This window comes from Perca flavescens, chromosome 17 (assembly GCF_004354835.1).
Source record: "Perca flavescens isolate YP-PL-M2 chromosome 17, PFLA_1.0, whole genome shotgun sequence".
NCBI lineage: Eukaryota > Metazoa > Chordata > Actinopteri > Perciformes > Percidae > Perca > Perca flavescens.
Genome location: NC_041347.1, coordinates 21,309,045 through 21,329,989, shown reverse-complemented (window position 1 = coordinate 21,329,989; position 20,945 = coordinate 21,309,045). Strand labels below are relative to the sequence as shown.

The following is a 20,945-nucleotide window of genomic DNA, read 5'->3' as shown; positions in this document are numbered from 1 at the left end:
CGACCAGCCATTTTTTTTTTTTTACATCATTTTATGTATGATGTTGCATACATTTCCAACATTGATATCTTATTCTTTTTTATGTTGTCACATTATTCACTTTCTTGCAGTTTTATGAGAAGATTGATATCGATCTCATACATGTACGGTAAATATGAAGCTACCGCCATTCACATCTGTGACTGTGAATGGCACCTGTGTATGTTCACCTAAGTGAAGCCCAGCGAAGCATGTTCCAGCCTTAAGACAGATACATGTTGTATAAATGGTGGTATGTTGGTTACATATTTAACATGCTGATCGATGTATAACAAAACCCCTGACTCCTAATAATGTGCATGAATCACCATTTCAAATCTGGCAACCCCTGAGAAAGAGGTCACCCACGTACGGACGCCTACTGTATGTCTAACTGTGGTATCAAATGTTCTCTACATGAGAAATGTACATCCTTTGAAAGTGGGGTCATTTGTCAAAGTTGAGGGCAAGCCGTGCTATTTTCCGCTATGATTACAGAGCAGCATCATGGGGGAGCTGCACTGCGCCTTTTAACAAGAAGGATGGGAAAACTTTCCTCTGCTTCTGTCATGTTTATCAGTGTGTGTGTGTGTGTGTGTGTGTGTGTGTGTGTGTGTGTGTGTGTGTGTGTGTGTGTGTGTGTGTGTGATTCATAGTTGAGTGCTTCCTCACAAAAAGTGTAATATCAGTCAGCAGAAATAGATGAAACTCTTGGAAGCCACAGTCCTTTCTTTGAAGCAGCTGTAAGCCATTATTGTGATGGTGAGAATTTTAAAGTGTTGGTTACAAGAAATGCTCTGATAGTCTTTCTGATATCTTTTCCAGCCATGTGAGAAAGTAACTCCCTAAAACGAATACCATGTAAAAAGTGGATATTGCTAGCTGTCACAGTTTAAACCTTACCATTCACATATAAAGACTCATGTAAGTTTAATGGAAAACAACGAATACATAGCATTATGATGTTTAAACTGAAAGAACATGTGGACCAAATAAAGGATTTGAGGCTGATTAACACACATGGTAGTGAATGGTTTCAGAAATGGTTAATCTTAACTGGCCGCCCTCTAACTGGTTACATGGCCCTTTAATCTCAGTCCAAACCATCTGCCAGTTGTAAGTAATGGGGAAGACAAACATCTGGAGATGCCTCACCGCAGCCACGGCCAGCAGAAAACACATCAATTAATGAGGGATACACATCTGGGCTGGGGCGTAATAACATTGGGCTGATACCCACTTTGTGATTTGGAATGGTTGTCAAGTGCTACAGCAGGCAGAGGAGCCCAACAGGCAGCTAATTTACTATGTGTAATAATTTAGTGCACCAGGGGTACGCAGTTGAGTGAAAAAAAAATAATCAAATGTGTGCTCTGTAAGAGCTGGTATAAACAATTTATCGCATCTAATAAAAATGTAAATGTAGTTTTGTTTAAATGCTGTGGCCTTTGATTTACCTCTTTGCCCCACCAACCCTTTTAGAGATGTCACAGGAAAGCCTGATTAAATGATAGCAAGACTTCAAATGACCTTAAAAGGCAGTCCAGTCCTTCTGAGAGTATATTTTTACATATTCCTTTGTGCATGTGGGTGTTTGTGGTAATGATGGGGCCATGAATGTTGAGGGAGTGCCAGCACAAATATCATTATGTTTAAAAGTATGACTTCCTGCCAGCAAACAACGAACACCTTTCATGTGTAAATCATGTCTGGATTGTGTTAGCCTGCTGAATCTGAACAATGTCCACACTGATACAATCTGGCTACACAGAGGAAGAGGAGGGTGGGAGCAGCAAGAAGGTTTTATACTCACCATGACAATGCCTCCAGACTGTTCAGCTGTGCACATGCTCATAATGGGCGCCATGCCAATGGTGGTGCCCTGGAAGTAAACCCCGCTGCAAAGAAAAGAGGACAGAAGTAGGGTGGAGAGAAGATAAAAATGTTGTATGAGAAAAGGGCTTAGAGCTACAGAACTACACCAGCTGTTGTGCATTGTTTTTGCTTGCTATCCACAAAGTGTGAATTTATTATTGCAGTTTGTTTTCCATTAAGGTTTAGACTAATTTCCTACCAGGTTCAGATGTAGTGTATCAACTTTGTTTGGAAATATATACCATATTATTTGCATTTAAAAATGTTATTTTCTGCAAGTACCCACAGTTATCAAACAGGTGAGGAGAGGTTTCATAATGCTACTACAACCAAAGACCAAGAGTTAAACTAAAGGGGTTATTTTTGAAGGCAGGCTTAAAATAAATAAGCAAAGTAAGCTTTAACCTTCTTTGCATTATCAATGTATTATGTATTATTAGGTCCTTGTTTTTGTCAAATGTTTGGGTTGACTTAATGGTGTAATGGTGATATTGCAGCTGCTTATTTACTGTAGGCGGTGTTAAGTGCAAACATTTGTTGATTATACTGTGTATTCTAATATGGACCTTAGGAGGAGGAGTAGTTGTTGTTACCAAAGTGACAACTAATGGGGCAATTCCAGTATACTATGGAAATCAACTTGCAGAAAGATGATTTACATACAACAGTGAAATCAATGGAGAAAAAAAATGTCTCACTGGGTAGAAAATATGTGTAAAAATCCATGGCATCCACTGGGAAATGTAAATGTAAAGTATAAGTGACTTTGTAGCTAATGGCCCTTTAAGGATCGGTTTTCAAGTGTACAGTACCAGTATCGTTTCTGGACTAAATTTCTTCTGTTAAATTAAATGTCCACCTTATGAGCTGAGCATTGTCGTGAGGTTTCTGCGGCAGCAGTTTGACTTTCCTCCAATCTAGGAACTCGTGCAGGGTGGTGAAGGGATCCTGGGTGATTGGACATTTATCAGAGTCACTCCACACCTCCAGACCCACCAGGGCCACCCGGATGTTCAGGGCCCTGTAGAACTGTTGATAAGCAGGGAGAGTCAGTGTGGATAGAAAGGCCAGGAGATTTATAGAGCTTAGATTGCATGAATGATCAAAGACCTTCAAACAGATGTGTTAGACACACTGACCTTTGGTTACTAATATGCATCCCTGAATAAATATATTACTAGCTCCTGTGTGCATTAGCACACATTTTTCCCATGATCAACATCTTTTCCATGTCTCTATCTATGCCCCCTTAAGCAAATCCATCTGCCCACTGTATCTGCTAGCTATAGATCCACAACTGTGGCAGAGGTATTGGACAGACTAAAAGCAGCTGTTTTAGTAGGACATTAATACATCACACAGTCATCCCATTAATCTCAGCTGGCAGCGATATTTCTATTTTAAAAAAGTGATTTATTCCTCCTGTGCAACGGGGAGAGGATGTTTTACCTTGTCCACGTAATTGGCTATCTCTGCAAGTCTCTGTTTCACCTTCTCCACATCCCTCCCCTGTTTCTGAAACTGAAAACAAAATGACATGTAATCAGAAATAGGAACATTTCCACCTAGAAGACGTTCAGTTGATAAAGATATGAATGATACTGTAGTTTCAGTCATTTTCAGAACTAAAACCATGAAACAACACAGAACACCCGCAAAGTTAATATGTTTTACTGAGTGTAAGGCAGCTTGTCAAGCTGTGACCATCTGGATCTAGAAAAATCTCCTAGTGTTAGAGAGACAAATGGCACGGCCTGAGGGAGCAGGTATATTGGCAGATCTGACAGCCAGCAAAGGTTGTCATCCAAATTGCAGCAAAGTCACACTACTATTTCCACCCTACTGTGTATCCACCTGCATTGGTGCTGGACCTCCAATCTGAGCCCAGTGCCCCCCCCACACACACACAAAAAGAGTCCCCACCCCCCCAGAAAGAATGACAAAATGATATAATTAAGCTATATATTCAACAACCAAAAAAAAATGGATGGGCCGTTTTCACACATACAGGCAATTCGCTTCTCATTCCTCACCTTAGAAATTCAATTCATTTTAACTTACTGGCTGGCACCATTGCACGCCTAGCGTTTCAACACTACGCTTTCACTATAATCAATGAAACTGGCTACACCGGCACAAGGGCAGCACGTAATGGTGTGTAAGCGTAAAAATAGGACAGTCTTCTATTTATATTTTTTATGCGAGGTATGTGTGGCCCTTTTACACAGAAATGGATCATAAAGTGTCATTATTTATTTTAAATTAAACTACCAATATACAGGAAACGACTTAATGACTGTGAATAAGCATATTGGCAGTTTCATTTTGAGAGTTTCTGTTTTTATTTCTTGTGTCCCTCACCTGCGTCCTCTGACAGTAAATTGACGTTTTCACAGCACTGTGCCAGCTCCAAAAAAATGGAAGAAATAACAACAATCCCAAAGCAAAAGCTCTCTGTCTTGCCTGTGACTCACACAATCCTACACCGTGTGTGTGCGCAGCTGGTGTAGCCAGTTAAAACATACATTGCGCGGCACATACGCTCCGCATATGTTACACATTCAATGTAGCCAAAGTCGTGCAACCTTGCCCCTATTTTCAACTGTAACTAACGTTGCTAAATAGTTAAGCTCAACAACTTTTTGGGGGAGAATCACCACCTGCCCTGGAAAAAATCCTAGGGGAAACACTGGAGCCTGACAACATACTTGATCCCTTATCCATTTTTCTTAATTTCCTTTTAGGTCGAGGTCATTTAGCAGAGGGCCGCCAGGAGGAAACCCCACAATGAGCTCATCAGTGCTTACGGGAGACTCTTCTGTATCCACAAGGGCTTTTCCTGTTTCCTATCTGTTCTGCTGGAGAACAGTTCAGCACTTCCTGTCAAAACTGAGCGCCACAAGACCACACTGCTTGCTGCACACTGACCTTATTCTGCAGCCCCAGTGGGACCTGCTCTACTGTGACTACAGCTTACCCTGCTTTTTTCTGCTTATAACATGAAGGGTTGCGTTGTTTTCTGTTGGAATGGAAAGCAACGTAGGTGCATTACCTCTCTGTTGTCTGCAACAATGATCAGCTCAACGTACTTGGTTGTCTTCTGAGCCTGCCTTTTATGCTGAAGAAAAAAACAGAGATGCTGAATGTTAGAAATGTTTGGAGACTTGCTAAAAAAAAAAAGTCTATCTAAAAGGATGTCTATCCATCTGATCCTCACTTTATATTTCAATTACTGGTAAATATCATAGACACAAAATTGATGTACTATTGTTCCCTGTGTACCTACATATAAAGCCTTAAGATAATCACATAACCCCGTAAAACCACAATTTATTCCACTCATTAAATTTTTTCTACAGATTAAAAAACATGATTTAACAAGTTAATTGGAGAGCTTTAGAGATGCTGGTAGGCAGATTTTGTTACTTTTGTAAATAGCTAGCCGTTTACGCCTGTTTCCAGGGGTAAAACATTTGACTGCTAGCTGTAGCTTCACATTTAGCATACTGTAGAGATATGAGAAGTATCAATTGTGGGATCCCCCGGCATGAGACCCCCCTGGCGCAAGTCGCCCCTGATGACATGCGGAGCTCACGAAAGCGGCGCACACAAAAGCGGAGCCCAGGAAAGCGGAGCCCAGGAAAGCAGAGCCCACGAAAGGAGAACCCAAAGCACAATGCCGGCGAGGCAAAAGTCAGGAAATTTCACTAAATGCGAGCTCCAAAGTCTGTAGTGAAATGCAATAGCAAATTTCCCATTCATTGAGTAAAAGCTCAAAACGTTTCTACCTCAACTATAGTGCCCCCTAAAGGCTGATCATCACCAAATCTGGTATAGAGCCGCAGAATGGCATGTCGAACAATAATCTCAAGTTTTGTGATGATAGCATTTACTGCGGCAGAGATATTGCCATTGCAAATGTCCCATTTAAATGCATTGAGTTATGTGCCAAAACATGTCTACGTTCATTATAGTGGCCGATCCTCACCAATTTTGGTACAGAGCCTCAGAGTGAGATGTCGAACAATAATACCAAGTTTTGCTCTGATACCTATTAATTTGGCCAAGATATGCTAAAGTTCATGTTTTGTGACTAGCTACGAAAATTAGTTTGGTTGTAAATTGCACATAGTTTAACGTAGCAAAATTCTTTTGATAACTTTTGGTCCAGTCCATCTAGAGAAAGCTACGTACCAGGATTTGTGCAGATCGGTCGCACGGTCTAGGAGGAGTTTGAAAAAGTTGGTTTTGCACATATCGATATTGCAAAAAAAAGTTCTTAGCGGAAATGGCCGTGGCCTATATCATCAGATTCAGCTCGATTCATGGAACACGTGGATGTAAGGGTTTCTAATGTGTAATGTGGGAGTTATAGGCAAAAACACATTTGACGTCATTATAGCGCCACCTAGTGGTCCATATGTGTAATTGTTGGTATGTGAGGTCCCTGACCCATTGTACATCTACACTGTAAATTTGAAGTTGCTCACATTAGTGTAAGTGGTGAATCCAAACCTGGTTCCCATAGGACATGCCCACTTTGACAAATCACTACCCCACTGTAGGTGTGGCCTCATGAGTGGTCCTAGATGGTACCCTCAAAATTTTGTAAAAATTGCATGAGCCGTTCATGAGATATAAACTTTTTGTACTTGTAGCACCCCCTAATGGAGCCTCAGAGAGTCATGGCAAACAACAATCTAAAGTTTTCACTTCACTAGCATTTATTTTGGCCGAGATATGGCAAAGTTTGTGTTTTTGTAGCTAGCTACACAAATTTGTTTGTGTGTAATTTGCGCAATTTTCATCCCCCCCTCCCCACCACCACCACCATGGACGGTTTAGGCTGTAGCATGAGTTTTATCAACGGAAGAATCAACGGAAGAATAATAATCCTTAAGAAAACAATAGTGTTCCGCAGCTCCTCTGGATCTGTGAACGTTCCCGGCCCCCTCGGGCTTGGACCCCGAATAAGCAAGTTTCCCAAAAAATATCCTACTAAGCCAACAGCAGTTTTATTCCATTTCACTATTAGCATTGTATATGTTAGAAAAAAATGGACGTCATCCCAAAAATGCTTAGTCATACAGCCAGATCATCGATCTTTTTGCCCAAATGTCCCATCTGTTGATGCAGAACTGATGCTCTTCTAAAACTGTGATGCTCAGATATTACTTAGGGTCATTAAGTACTGTATGTTGGTAAGTTTCACTTCCTGACTCAAATGGCGCTTTAATGCTTGGGAATAGTAGCAGATGGATGCTGCACCTGCTCCATGAAAATCATTGGCCAAACCTGCATGGACCCTCAATTTTGGGCTCTAAGTGCACATAAAATGTGTCGAGGAAATAGCAACACCCTCTGGGAACTTATCCAAACTGGTCTGCTTGCCAGTTATTTGGATCTTCGGTCAAACGCCCATTTATCTTTCATCAAATGAATGTTAGTCTTACCCTTCAGAATAATTTTACAATAAAAATTCTGCTCAAATTGATGACAATATAGCTTTGAACTGTGATATCCATTGGCTCTAATACAAGCTTTGCGATAAAAGACATAATACTAATCTCACCCTCGTGTGGAAGGATTGAAAGGGGCTTTTGCTGTGGTTTTCAGGGGCAACAGAGGACATGTTGAAGCCGTGGCCGCAGGCTCCTGGGGTCAGTGTGAGTTCTTCCACTCGATAGATGAAGTGGGCACCGTTGTCATGCCCAGACACTGGCTCAATGATAAATGTCTTGTTTTCAAGCGCGATGAAGCCTCTGCAGAGACAGCAGTGCAAGTCTGAAAACAAAGCCTCAAAGCATAACCAATCACTCAAATTATTTTGGCAACAGGGCCAAGCCACACACAGATTCTAAACACTGGCCTTGTAAGCATTAGAACTCCTCAAGGTTTTATGCACAGAAGTTCTTTCAAATTCATAACTTAGCTCAGTATTCTTATACATCAGCCTTCCGAATGTGTATTTTTTTATATTAATACTTTCAGGTCAATAATATTCATAAATTGTCATTAACTGTTATTGCATTAATAAAATGGTAGTCTATATCAACAATGTTTCACTGTCGGACATTCCGCCGGATGTTCCTTATTTTGTGTTAGCATTTTAAACTCCGGTGGATTTATGAGGACTATGGTTAACTGCTCCTCAGATCTCTGCAGGGTAAATCCAGACAGCTAGCTAGACTATCTGTCCAATCTGAGTTTTCTCTTGCACGACTAAAACAACTTTGAACGTACACGTTTCACCAAAACAAGTTCCTTCCCGAGGCTATTTTGCAGAGGCACCATTGCTCTGTCCGGCGCTAAACGCCGCCCAAGACGATTGTGATTGGTTTAAAGAAATGCCAATAAACCAGAGCACCTTTTCCTACCATTCCAGAATGCTGTGTGGTCTAGCCAGACCCTCCTCCGCAGCGCTGTGGAGGAAGGTCTGGCAATGTGAGACTAATAAAATGGCAACTAAATAGTTATTATATTTTTTGATATTTGCTGGACGCCTCTGTGGACAAAGACAATGAGGTGTGACATTTTCTCATATTCCTGCAAGTCACACACCAACTTAGTGACAGCGTGCTTAAGGGGCTTAAGAGCGATGGGCTGCTGTGCAGAGTGACTTACGTAAATATAAACATTGCAGTAGCAAATAGCACTTAAAGGTCAGTGTTGAGATGCTGTTGGAATTCAAAATGATGGTTATGTTTCTTACCGAAGGCTTGAGCAGGTGCTGAGGGTGACATCAGAGTTTGGATGCGTTTGCACTTTCCCATGGTAGTAGCAGTTATTCTAAAAAAGGAAAATTGTTCATTTAGAAAAGTCTTTGCATACTGTAGATGAAAACATTTTATGCAAAGAGAGCTTCACCCACTGAATAATATAATTAAAGATGTATTATATTTTAAAAAACAAAAATTGCTTGTAACAGTCTTTCGTTCTATCCCCCTCCCCATACAAACCTTTTTATTTTATTTTATTTTTTAATAAATGCAACCTACACAGTTGAAGAAAGAAGCAGGAGATCTGGCACGAATGAGAGGTAACAGTAAAGTGGTAATTGTTTTTCCTTCATTATTCCACCAGAGTGGTCTAGAAAATGGGAATATTTAAGGCTCATCAGACAGTGAAAACATGGTTGTCTGAGCTCACGTAGAGCAGAGGATGTGACTCTTGTTAAGAGAGAATACAGACCTCATTTACTGTCTAGCAGCACTCCAGCCTTCTTAAATCAACTGTCAATAGTCACAACCTTGACCATTTCTCATCTCACATATTGAACTGCAGGAGGAAATACTTTGGGGTAAGATTGTCATTTTCAATGATTTCTGTCTGGTGAGTACAGTACAAGTTACTGAGCCAGGTGGTGATGAAATTGATTCATTACATTAAGTATAAAAATAGAACAGCTACAAATGCTCTGTGCTTAGGCTATGCTTAACCTAGATTAGTTGACCTTTCATACAAGAAAACATCAGACAGGGATAGTGATTGTCTTCCTCAGGTGTCCTCAATGTGTCGTTGATGCTTTCAAAGTAAAATATTTAGTAATAAGCTTTTTATTTTATTTCCTGAAGCTACAAAAAGCAGAACGAAGTTAGAATACATCTTGGTTAACCCCTAATATCCAGTTTTCCTGTTTTATTTCCACTTAAGTGGCTTTAAGGTTGGAAACATTGTCTTGATTTACAGTTCCTGCCTAGGTTTATTTTATAGGTGTTGTTTTGTATGCTAGAGGAGCAGCAGCGAAATCATTATATTTTCAGTGATTCTTTTGTCTTATCAAATAATTCATAAGATGGCAGTTATTTACAGTACACATATTTCCACTGATCCCTGATTAACACATGGCTGATTGCTGAGTTCAGTGACAGCAGGTACTGAAAGTATGCAGCTGTGGGAGGCTTATCTAAGACAATACAGTGTATGTATTTCACAGCCTGATGCAATACTTTTTACCATTACCCCACTCAAAATTAAAGGTGAGAGTGGAAAATGCTGTTTTGCCGAATTGCCAACCATTTCTCCTCCAAGCTGTAAGCGACCTGTCAAACTGTTCTAACTGCCATTTAATTAAACAATGATTTCAATCCAACTTAGCCGCAAAAGGTCAAGAGCTTGTTAACTATGTTTAAAAAAGAGAATGCTTTTCAAAGTCACAAATTAAAGGTTTTTGAAATTCCACAGAAAAGTTATCCTTACCCTACAATGGCTACTATAAATGACAATGTGCAGTTAAACCCTCTTTCTACCTAACTTGAAGTAAAAATACCTTCATCATACAATGAAGAATCAATTATGGCACAGTGCCACAGTGAGTAGCTTTAATAAGTACTCAAAATTACATAAATCTTTCTTCATTTTCAAGAGTAGCAGGCAGTCTGCTTTACACAGCTACCATACACACAGAATAGAAAGTTAAAGCATTCAGGAATAGATCAGCTGCTAAATGGGGATTCAATAATAAAAACCCTGATAGCAATGTTGGCTGAACAACTGCTAGTATAAAATTCTGTTTATCATCAAGTAGGCCACAGGATAAATGTCCTGTTCAGCAACACCTAGAGGCATTGGGTCACATTGTATTGGTGAAAAAAACAACAACCAATTAAAAATAATTAAACTATCTATTTTCAATCCTAAAATAGATTTTTAACTAATGCATAAAATACAGTGTAGATTACCATCTATAATACTGATCCTCTGAGTAAAAAAAACATCTGTCTTCGTGAACACTTTTAAAGGGTCAGTTTTTACAGGGTGACTGTGGAACACTGCTGCACGTCAACTCGACCGTAAATGTCAAAAGCTCTCGAGTGCCACCGTACCGTGAAGTTGTGAGCACCGGTGACTGCACTTCCATCCTCCCGGTAATGTGTCTCAGTGTAATGGCTTGCAAAAAGACCCCTAAGAAAAAGAAAAAAAAAGAAAGTCAACTCAAACAAACCAATGTAATTTTTCAACACTGTGAATCTGAAACTGAAAAATATTCTGAGTTTTAAGACTACTCTAACTTTTTTTTATGTAGATTCAGTGTTGCTTGTAAGGATGTGGGGGGTAATGTGGATAAAATGCTTAGCATTCTGACGCTAGCAAAGACTTGACTTTTTGTGAATTTATTAGGTGATTTGTACATGTCATTGAATCCCCTGGCACTTGGCTTGACTGAGTAGAATCCCTGCTGAGGTAATTATTTTGTCTATGTGCATTTCTGTGCATATGTGTGTGTGTATGTCTGTGGATATATTTTAAACTGTGTCCGTGTGTTTTCCTCCTAGGGCCATGAGCAGATGGACACAGTGAGCCCTACCCCAAGCATTGGCAAAGCAGCAGCAGGAACACCCATCTTTTGCAGCTGCATAATCACACTGACATCAGGCAGGATGATCTCAGGATGCGTGTGTGTGTGTGTGTGTGTGTGTGTGTGTGTGTGTGTGTGTGTGTGTGTGTGTGTGTGTGTGTGTATGTGTGTGTGTTTCATACTTCAGGACAATTTAGTATCTTATCTGTGTATTCAAAGTTCATCTTTTATGACCTGTTTAAAAAATAATCAATCCTCTGTGGCCTGAGCTTGACCACATTTAACATCATTAAATACTTATTATTGCTTTAATGTGCCTTATCATACCATTTGCAAGCTCTAAAACAAATCAGATAAGCCAGCGGCCAGTAATCACTTTAAAGAACCCCGTATGTTTCATTAAAAATGGATGACACATCAGAGGGTAGCGTACGCTTAATGGAAAATCCCCAAATATGTATCTTTCTACTCAACTTGAAAAAAACAGTGTTTAAAAAGAGACACTGATAAACACCCACTACCCAATAACACCAAAGCAATACTATGATGTTTTTGTTGAAAGAAGGGCACATTTAACATGCACTAATACAGGATGTGTTTGCAGTAAAGATGGGATTTGTGTCATGTGAGTGGTAATTCCAAGCAAATGCTCAAGTGCTGTATTTTGGGGGCATGTTTGGGTGAGCCAGCTTATGGCAGCGTGGCTCCTGGTACTACAACACATACTGTATTAAAGCTTTGGGTTTTACATGATGGAATCTGCCTGTAATCAACTCCTTGGCAAGAGTACACAGTTTATGAGGCCATGGATGTTTAGTGTGTTTGCAAAGTGTTTCCCTATGCCCTTGCTGGTTACTTTTTTGCTCTGTGGTGTGGGATTGTGTATCTTCCACAGCTGAATGCTGATGATCAAATGCCCTTGGTTCTCATATCTCTACTGCTCTAATGTTTGTCTCTTTGCCTTTTTACTGTCCCAGTATAGAGAAGTAAATCTGAGCTATTGGACTGACTACAATCCTTTAAAAACAGGCCTTGGCCTTACTTTTTCCTGAGCATGTGTATTAAAAAAAAGATTTAACATTTTTATTGAGACCAGATAGAGAATGTCATTCTCACTGCACGTAAGACGTGTTTTGCCACTCAACCCTAACACTGGAGGAAAATGAGGGTGCCTCTGTCAGATTGCCTCATTAACGTTATCAGGTTTCCTATTAACATTGGGTTTAAATCCAAAATATTGCCAAACAGGCGCTTTTGCTTTGACACAAAATCCTCCGCCATTGTCTTGTTGGTTACTCCTTAGGCCAGTTACACACTGGACGTGTCACGCGAGCGTGTCAACCGCGTGGCGTGTCCATTTATATTTCGGCTCCCATGTTAACAGGTTAGAGCTTACACACTGCCTGCGTGAGACGCGTGCTTATTGGAAATAGAACCAACACCTATTTTTCACGCGAGACGCGAGCGTGTTGGAAGCGTTTCCAAGCAAAATAGAATAGGAAAATATGTTTATATGTCAATTAGACATTTTATCAATGGGAAACATCCATGTGTCCAGACAAGGCTAGCAGCAGCAGTGCCGCGTCAGACACGTTTCTGGTGTGTAAAGACCAGAAACCACGCAGCTGAGACGCAGCTGACACGCAACAGAAACGCCACGCTCCCGTGACGCGTGCAGTGTGTAACCGGCCTTACTCTCTACGTCAGTGTTTCTCAAATGGGGGTACTAGTACCCCTAGGGGTAGTTTGGAGTACTGCAGGGGGTATGTGAGACTTTTTTTATGCATACTTCCTAAAATAATTATACTATAACAACGAATTAATTTAGTGATGGATTCTCAACATTTGACTAGCGTTTGTCATTCGTCTAAGTATTGATAACAAACTTAGTTTTTTATTTGATGAACGTGGGCGCTGATAAGCGAAAATGAACATAATGGGTTTTATTTATTTATTTTGTAAAAAAAAAAAACAACAGTGGGCAAGTAATGTATCCAGTGTGTGCCTGACCACCGTGTAATACCGGATACATAAACTACTGCAGCAAGCCTAGGTCCTACAAGAAACTGCTCACAATTAGGAGGTCTGGGAAATATCCAGAGTAAACAGGTCATGATTTCTGGAAGAGACATTGCTGATCAAATGTATTTTTTTTTTAGCGCTTTGAGCACCACACGCCGAGTGCCATCTAGTTCCATTATAATCAAGAGAAAGCAGACATCTCTACGGGCAACATCTCCAACACTGGACAACTCACACCAACACAATCTAGATTGATAAATAGCACTACAGGTAAGAGGAAAATATGCATGTTTTGTTTTGGGGTGAACTGTCCCTTTAAATGTTTCTTCTTCAAAAAATTTGAAAAATATATAAAAATATATAAATCTTCTATAACTGCTTGAGTCAATAACCACTGATTCAATGCTCCTAAATGTGTGTTGCAATTCATTAGACACAGCCTAACATCTAATTAATGATTCACTAATGGTCGTCCGGGTTAATTGTGATTTATGAGGGGCTCTTTAATAGCACCTCTGGGAGGCAGAAAATATAACGTAAAGAAATAATCTCCCATCTCTTTTATTTAGCATCTTTCAAACTGCTCTTAATTAATTACATTTCTCTAAAAATACATTTACGGCATGATTCACTGATAATTTCTAAAAGCTAGATGAATAGCTTTCCACACTCTCCTCCATGCTTATATTGTTGATTGTCATTGAAAATAATTAGGAGTATGCTTTCTTATTTGGAAAAGGCATTTAAAGGAGATATTTGTGATACTTGGTCTACCTTTTAACCTCTGATCCCTGATGTCTCAGATGAAGCTTCTCTTTCCTTTCCATCCCTTGACGTAGGTGGATTGCAGACACAGTACACCCCACACAACAATCACTGAATGGCTTCTGGAGATATGACTTGACTATCAAAATGCAGGGACCATACAGACAAGGACACAGCAGAAAAACTCATTACAGTGGACCATACAAAATCCCTCTTCCTGTTTCTGCTGCATGCCTTTCTGTCATATCTGAAATTACCAAAGATAGAACTGTTGTTGTTGCTGAACCAAAAATGTGTTTAGATTAGTCTTATTTGAAAAGAACAAATCAAACCTAGCAGACACACACTCGCTACAAAGGGATAATCGATGAAGCCGAAACTGGATGTGTCACACGTTGTTTACATGAATCAGTGTTTTTTAATATCATCCTTTTTTTTTCGGGCATCCAGAGAGTACACTGTTCCGTGCAAATTTAAAGCGCTGAGCCTCATTTACATATATGTGACTCCATGCCACATGTAATAATTCACCATTACACAAAGCCCCTTGAGCATGAAACTATTTGAGAGAAATGTGGCTCCTTTTGCAGTCTCTCTGCTTCCTTTGAAGAATGCTAACTTCAGTGAATTCTTTTAATCCCCTCTCCCCCTACGAGCCTAACCCTAAGCCTTCCTATAGCTGCTACTTATGGTACTGCATGTTTAACTCCTACAGAAGGAGAGAGAGATGAAGAAGAGAGGAGAAACTAAAGAGGTGTGGTTGACAAGTCTAATTCTATTTCCACATACGGCTGCGTTCCAAATTGATTTACATACAGCTCAATGTCCCTTCAGCTTAGGCTTGGCTGTAGCGGGTGCACTGGAGTGTACAAAGCCAGAGAAAACCAGGGAGAGAAGGAGATGAGGGTGGGAGGAGTAGAGAGAGAAAAACTGAAAAATCTCCTGAATTGCAGAATTAGAGGAGTGCCTTCCTTCACTCTACTTCTCTGGCTTTGTAAAAGATTACTCAAGTACATCTGTGCCTCTCTGGGTAACAATCACATAACTGTAGCTTGTGAAAATACAATCCACGTGTCAATTGTATCACCTTAACTATATTATCAGTTTGGTAACAGGCATATTTTTTATCCTTAATCTGTGCTGAACTCTGTTGTCCCACTGAAATCAAAATGTGTCAAGCCATGCTAACAGCTCTGTGAGACAGTATTTAGGCACAGCAACTCTTTGAGCATGCTAATAAGCCCACAATGACAATGCTAACATTTAGCAGGTATAATATCTAACATCTTAGTTTAATATGCAAATTAGCACAAGTACAGTTAAGGCTGATGGGAATGCCATATGTTTTGCAGGTGTTTGCTAATAAACAAAAGTATTGGACAAATGAAAAAAGCAATCGTGCAAAATCAGCTGGTGGCACTTGACATGATGTCAGGGAATCTCGAAAGTGATTAGGATTCTTCCCTGGGGATCTTGAATATGCCAACCTCATGGTGGCGCCAGAGGAAAGGTCAGTAGTTCACCAAAGTCATTAGGATAGATCCTCTGGGGCCCATGAATGTCTGTACAACATTTCATGACTATCCATACTATACTAAACTATGCTTGTCAAGATTCTTCAGTCTGGGGGTGCCTGGATAGCTCACCTGGTTGAGTACCATGGTACCGTATTCGAAGGCTCAGTCCTTACTGAGGACACGTCTCAAGCTTTCCTGTCTGATAAAGGCCTAAAATGCCCCCCAAAAAATCTTAAAAAAAAAAAAGATTCTTCAGTCTGTACCAAAGTGTTGGACTGACTGACTGACTAAGCGTCTGAGTCCTGCTGCTAGTTTGGCTAAAAAGTCACATTAATGTGAAAGCAGACTAAACATGTCCAATATAAACACTCCAACAGGCAGTAGACCAATATCAAACAAACTGATCGGCCATGCCTATTTTAATATTGACTGACCAAAGCAAAGATAGCTGCTTAATGAGTCAAGATCCCTCTTTGCTTAGTTAGAAGTCACAGAGAGCACTTGCTCTCTACTGCTCACTTTTAAATGGTTCTGCTGTGAGTTTACAAAGGTCCAGATGACACTTTCCCAAAAATACGATCGTGAACATGGGGGGACAAAAAGACATAAAATAGTCATTTCTACCATGTTCTTTTTAGAGATTAAAGACCCAGAATGGCACTGCAGATACAAATGTACCAATTACTTAATCTATTAGTGCTCAAGCCCACAATTTACAATCTACAGTGACAAATGTTATGGGTTGCATCCACTTTATAGCTGACATTCGGTTCAGATTCAGATCAAAACCTGCCTTTTTGCCATTCCTTCACTAGGGGTACACTCATTCAAAAAACATTCTCCGTCTGCGTCCCTCACCTCAGGGTTCACAGCTCTGTGTGATGTGGAGTCCAAGGCGAGTGAAGTCATCACATCAGTAAAACAAATTGCAGAGGGAGAAAGAAGGCTTTCTGCACTAGAAAGCAGAAGTGAATGATGAATCACGGTATAGTGATACAGATGGGGGAGGCTCTCTCTCATACACTCTCTAAAATTAACAAAATCACAGGCATTTGTGGAAAAACACAAATGCCTAAAAATATATTCAAATGACATTTTCCTGTTTGAGCTACAACACTGACCATATGATATCTTTCATGACTGCTTGACTTGATTTCTGTGAAGACTGTGGGCCCCATGAAAGATAATATATTGGTGTTGACAGAAAGTAATAAGAGGAAATGATAGCAAGTGACAGTGAGTTCATATAGTTTTTTCTCCTTGGGAGATAGGAGGCTTCAGATGGTCAGTGACTGTTGGGAAATAGACAGCTTCCCTCTAACAGGAGACATTTTACATTGTTCACGTTGATGTATTGCAAATATCCATATTGGATTGTACTGTACCCCTCTTCTGATCATTTTATAGCACACAGTGAGTGGTGACTGTATTTCTAACTGTATAACGTAAATATAGGTATCCATAGTGTGGGATTGTGTATCTTTTGTCAGACATTTTTCTAGTTTGTGAGAGTCTTAAGAACTCACAGATCACTGGAGTCAGTTTCTTTGCTCTGGGTATGCCTTTTTTTTTTTTATAGCATGACGATGGAAACCTTAACTTTTATGCTTTCAGATATTTCTTCTTTTTACCACCCACTGCTTTTTACTATCATAGTCTTAAAAAGTCAGAGGAATTGATAACATAATTTGGTTAAAAATGCAAGGCTGCAGGTTCAAAACAAGGATTACAAATGCTGTGGTGTCAAGCCCCAAACATTTTTATAAGGAAAGCACATGTCTGGTGGCTGTCAAACATTGCAATTTATACTGAAGTTAAATCAATGTTATTATTTCCCTCAGTTGTGAACTAAACGACAACCACCATCGCTAACAGCAGAGATGTTAAAGAATGAACTGTTTCATAGCTGCTGGTCTACACGTCCAGAATATTTAACACCATAAAAAGATTCCCACACTAAACATATTTTTCCCCATAACTGTACAAAAAGCATGATGTCATATTCCCCCTACACCTTTTAAAAGGAATAGTTTGTCAAATCAGTGGGAGGGAAAATGCGCTCTTCTGCAGTACAGTAAGAGTGAACCCTGCACACAAATCCAAGCTAATCGTCTCTCTGGGTACGGTCAGCCGCTGTAACGACATCTTTTGCAAAATCAGCCACTGGCATTTGTATCCTCTCCGCATATTGCACCACTGAGGCCGTTTGTGGTAGTTAATGCTCCAAGCTTCCACAGCTAAACATTAGATCGTTATGAATGGGAAATGTGTGGCTCAAGGAGCGTATGAATTCTTTATTACGCTAACAAAGCAGCACAGAATATTTCTGGGCACCGGATGATGACGGTACAAACTCAAATTGCCGGGAGGCAACATCACCACCCACTAACAAGCAGTGAACCATAAACTCTTTATGTGGTGAGCTGTTAGCAAAATATGCTCTTGATAGCAAAACACACTGAATACATGCTTGATCAATCTATTGTATTATTGGTGCAAACAGTTACAAGTCAAAGGAGATCTTGTACTTATATCTTCAGTAACTAATCACTAAGGAAGAGTCCAACCCAACCTCCTCTTGGCTGGAAGATTAAATGTTGTTGTTATTTTTGCATTTAGAAAAAATAAATTTACTTTGAGAGGTTCAACTGATAACTTCTATACCAGATGGTAATCCATAATTGCTTATGTTGAGTCACTTACCTCTATGAACTCAAACTAATAATTAGTTAGCCAACACTTGTGTTGGGTGGTGTACTAAGTGACAAGCAAACAATATTAAACCCCCCTCCCCCTTTTTCTTTTTACAGCATAAACGTTTTTGTTGTTGACTTATTTATTTTTATTTCATTATTTTCAGAGAGTCACGTGGAGTTTAATGTGAAAGAAAATAATGATATCAGCACAAGCTGTCTGCTTTCATATTATTTTCCTTTAGGGAAAATAGGTGTGTAGTTGTAGTCCTCTGGAAATATTCTTTAAATAATTGATCATCTACAAAAAAAAGTGATAGCAAGGAAGTATTGCTTTTTTTAAATGCTCTGAATGAAATCAAAGTTTACAGCTTGCTGACCTCATTAAAGAGTCAGTTATCAATGTTTCCTAAAAAATACAGACATTTTTCTGCTAGCTAACAGTGCCAGTAAAACCTGAAATACACATCTCACAGGGTTAATGTACTGTAAGCATTGTACTTACTTAAATAGTGAAGAGATATGAGAAGAATCATCTGGAACACTAATGTTTTCATTTAAACCATTTAAAAATGGTGTAAAGCTAATAGAAAAACCTAGCACACCATGCCTGAATAATCATTCAGGTGATAAATCTTCTAAAATAAATTACACTACACTACAAACATACTGAAAAAACATCATACAGTACATTGTGTTTTTTGCAGAATTTGCCCAAAGGTTGATTATTTGCATGCTTGCCAAACAAAATACATAAGGCCATGTTCTCCTGTATACTGAAGTTGGATATATAAACAACCAAGTGTTTGTGGAAGCATCTAATCTTTCTCCATTTTAAGTTTGTGAGAAATAAGTGTTCTAAACAACTTCTGGAAATAGTTTCTGTATGCCTGCCCAGTACTGAGAGAGGAACTGTTTTTTGCTTTTGCTGCTTCTATATTCCCATCCATAACAAGCTACACACCGGAACTAATGAGTGACTAGGGATCTTCAAGGGAGGTGGCCTATTATTATTCATTGGAAAAGAGTAAACAAATGCATAAATGTTAATGTCAGAGGGTTCCTATCTGTCCAATTAATCTATGGTGGCTCCCCTGGGCAGCCTCATTGTTCAGCCATACTTTTTTGTCTTCAGGGGAAATATGCAATTAAGGGCTGAGCAGAAAAAAAATATTAAAGATGTTTTTGTCTTTCTTTTCATTTTTCTTCCCTTCCCTTTTACTTTTGTCTTATCGTGTCATTTCTTTCTTCCTGCAAAAAACACAAGAAATAACTGGTGCATATCAATATGAATCATCTCCCGCTCTCCCTCATCCTTTTTTAAATCCTAAAAGTTGACACACTGACAACTTTAAACTTCCAAGCTGTGTGGAGCACTTGTGCTGCACAAGACAACTGCTTTAATATAACATGCCGTCACTTCACTGACTGCACACATCCCAGAACATCAGCTCTCCAGTCCCAGACCGCACATGGCATTCTTCCCCTCCTTTTAAAAAATGTCTCACGTCATTAAACCCCTTTTTACACTTTCGTGGATGCTGCGCTGATTCTCAAATAAGATAATAGCATACAATCTGTCATTCTCCACCCCATTACTTTGCAAACATGGTGGAGATGGAAACTTTCACTTGGCACTGATGTATAATTTTAACATGAGGATCAGGGTGAGCAATCTGTCACTGATGCTGATGCGGTATAACGTGAGTTGTCATGGCTGCTGGGTATTGAGCGGGAGATATCAATTACTGGACGGGCTACGGCTGGTAAAACAACAAAGTGCTTCTAAGTTAATCAGAGCCCCTAATTCTTTTTTTTTTTTTTTTTTTTTTTTTGGCTTGACATTTCTCTGATAGCTATGGCCAGTTTGAGCAGTCTAAAATACAAAACTGTACTTCATTTATTTACCTGCTGACCACAGGATACATACAGTATGACATAAAACCGGTGTCCTCTCAATAAGGCCTATAAAAGGATTACAAAAAATGCCACTGACCTTCAAGAGTTTAAATTCAGATGTGAAGTAACCTTAAAGAATAATTCTAACAGGGTTCTTATTTTTGCAGGTTTGGCCATCATTGAATTTTTTTATTTATTTTGTGGCAATTTTAGGCCTTTATTATGACAGGACAGCTTTAGACATCAAAGGGGAGAGAGGGGGGGAATGACAAGCAGCAAAGGCCCGCAGGTCGGAACCGAACCCATAGCCCCTGCGTCAAGGACTGAGCCTCTGTATATGGGCACAACAAAATGATGACCCAAACTGCAAAGATTAAACCCCAGTTGTAAAAATATCCTTAATACTACTATACTTTACCAGTTTAAACATATACACATTCCCCAATTGTAAATGGGAATCATACATGTTTTCATGTAGATTTCCTGTTTCTGTCCAAAAAATAACATATTTATCACTTTCAATATACATTTATCTGTTTATCTGCAGATTCAGAACTAAATATGCAACAGTATGCCTCTGTATTTTAGTCTATAGAAAAAAAATCCTACTGCCTTCTGTGTTTATACACACAGCCTGTGGATTAATTGTGCTGCTTCCCCTGTGTTGTCAAGTTCAACATGGACCCAGTACAGCAAAAACTTCCCCTCTATCAGTGATGTCATATGATGCACTTCCTCTTTACCTTGTTTTCCAAAGCACATCTGGATTTACAGTGAACACATACTTCCTCTCTCTGTGTGTGTGTGTGTGTGTGTGTGTGTGTGTGTGTGTGTGTGTGTGTGTGTGTGTGTGTGTGT

General features: G+C 39.6%; 1 protein-coding gene across 2 annotated transcripts in view; it reads right to left on the bottom strand.

Moving 5' to 3' along the window:
• Window positions 1-20,945, bottom strand: part of adam12b (ADAM metallopeptidase domain 12b) — a 104,003-nt gene that overhangs the window by 49,184 nt on the left and 33,874 nt on the right. For both annotated transcript variants that reach the window (XM_028603889.1, XM_028603888.1), the window contains 7 exons: window positions 10,719-10,797; window positions 8,606-8,682; window positions 7,466-7,655; window positions 4,946-5,011; window positions 3,343-3,414; window positions 2,753-2,922; window positions 1,832-1,916 (listed from right to left, as the gene is read on the bottom strand). In XM_028603889.1, the coding sequence (XP_028459690.1) occupies window positions 1,832-1,916; window positions 2,753-2,922; window positions 3,343-3,414; window positions 4,946-5,011; window positions 7,466-7,655; window positions 8,606-8,682; window positions 10,719-10,797 (739 nt within the window). The remainder of the gene's footprint in view (window positions 1-1,831; window positions 1,917-2,752; window positions 2,923-3,342; window positions 3,415-4,945; window positions 5,012-7,465; window positions 7,656-8,605; window positions 8,683-10,718; window positions 10,798-20,945) is intronic.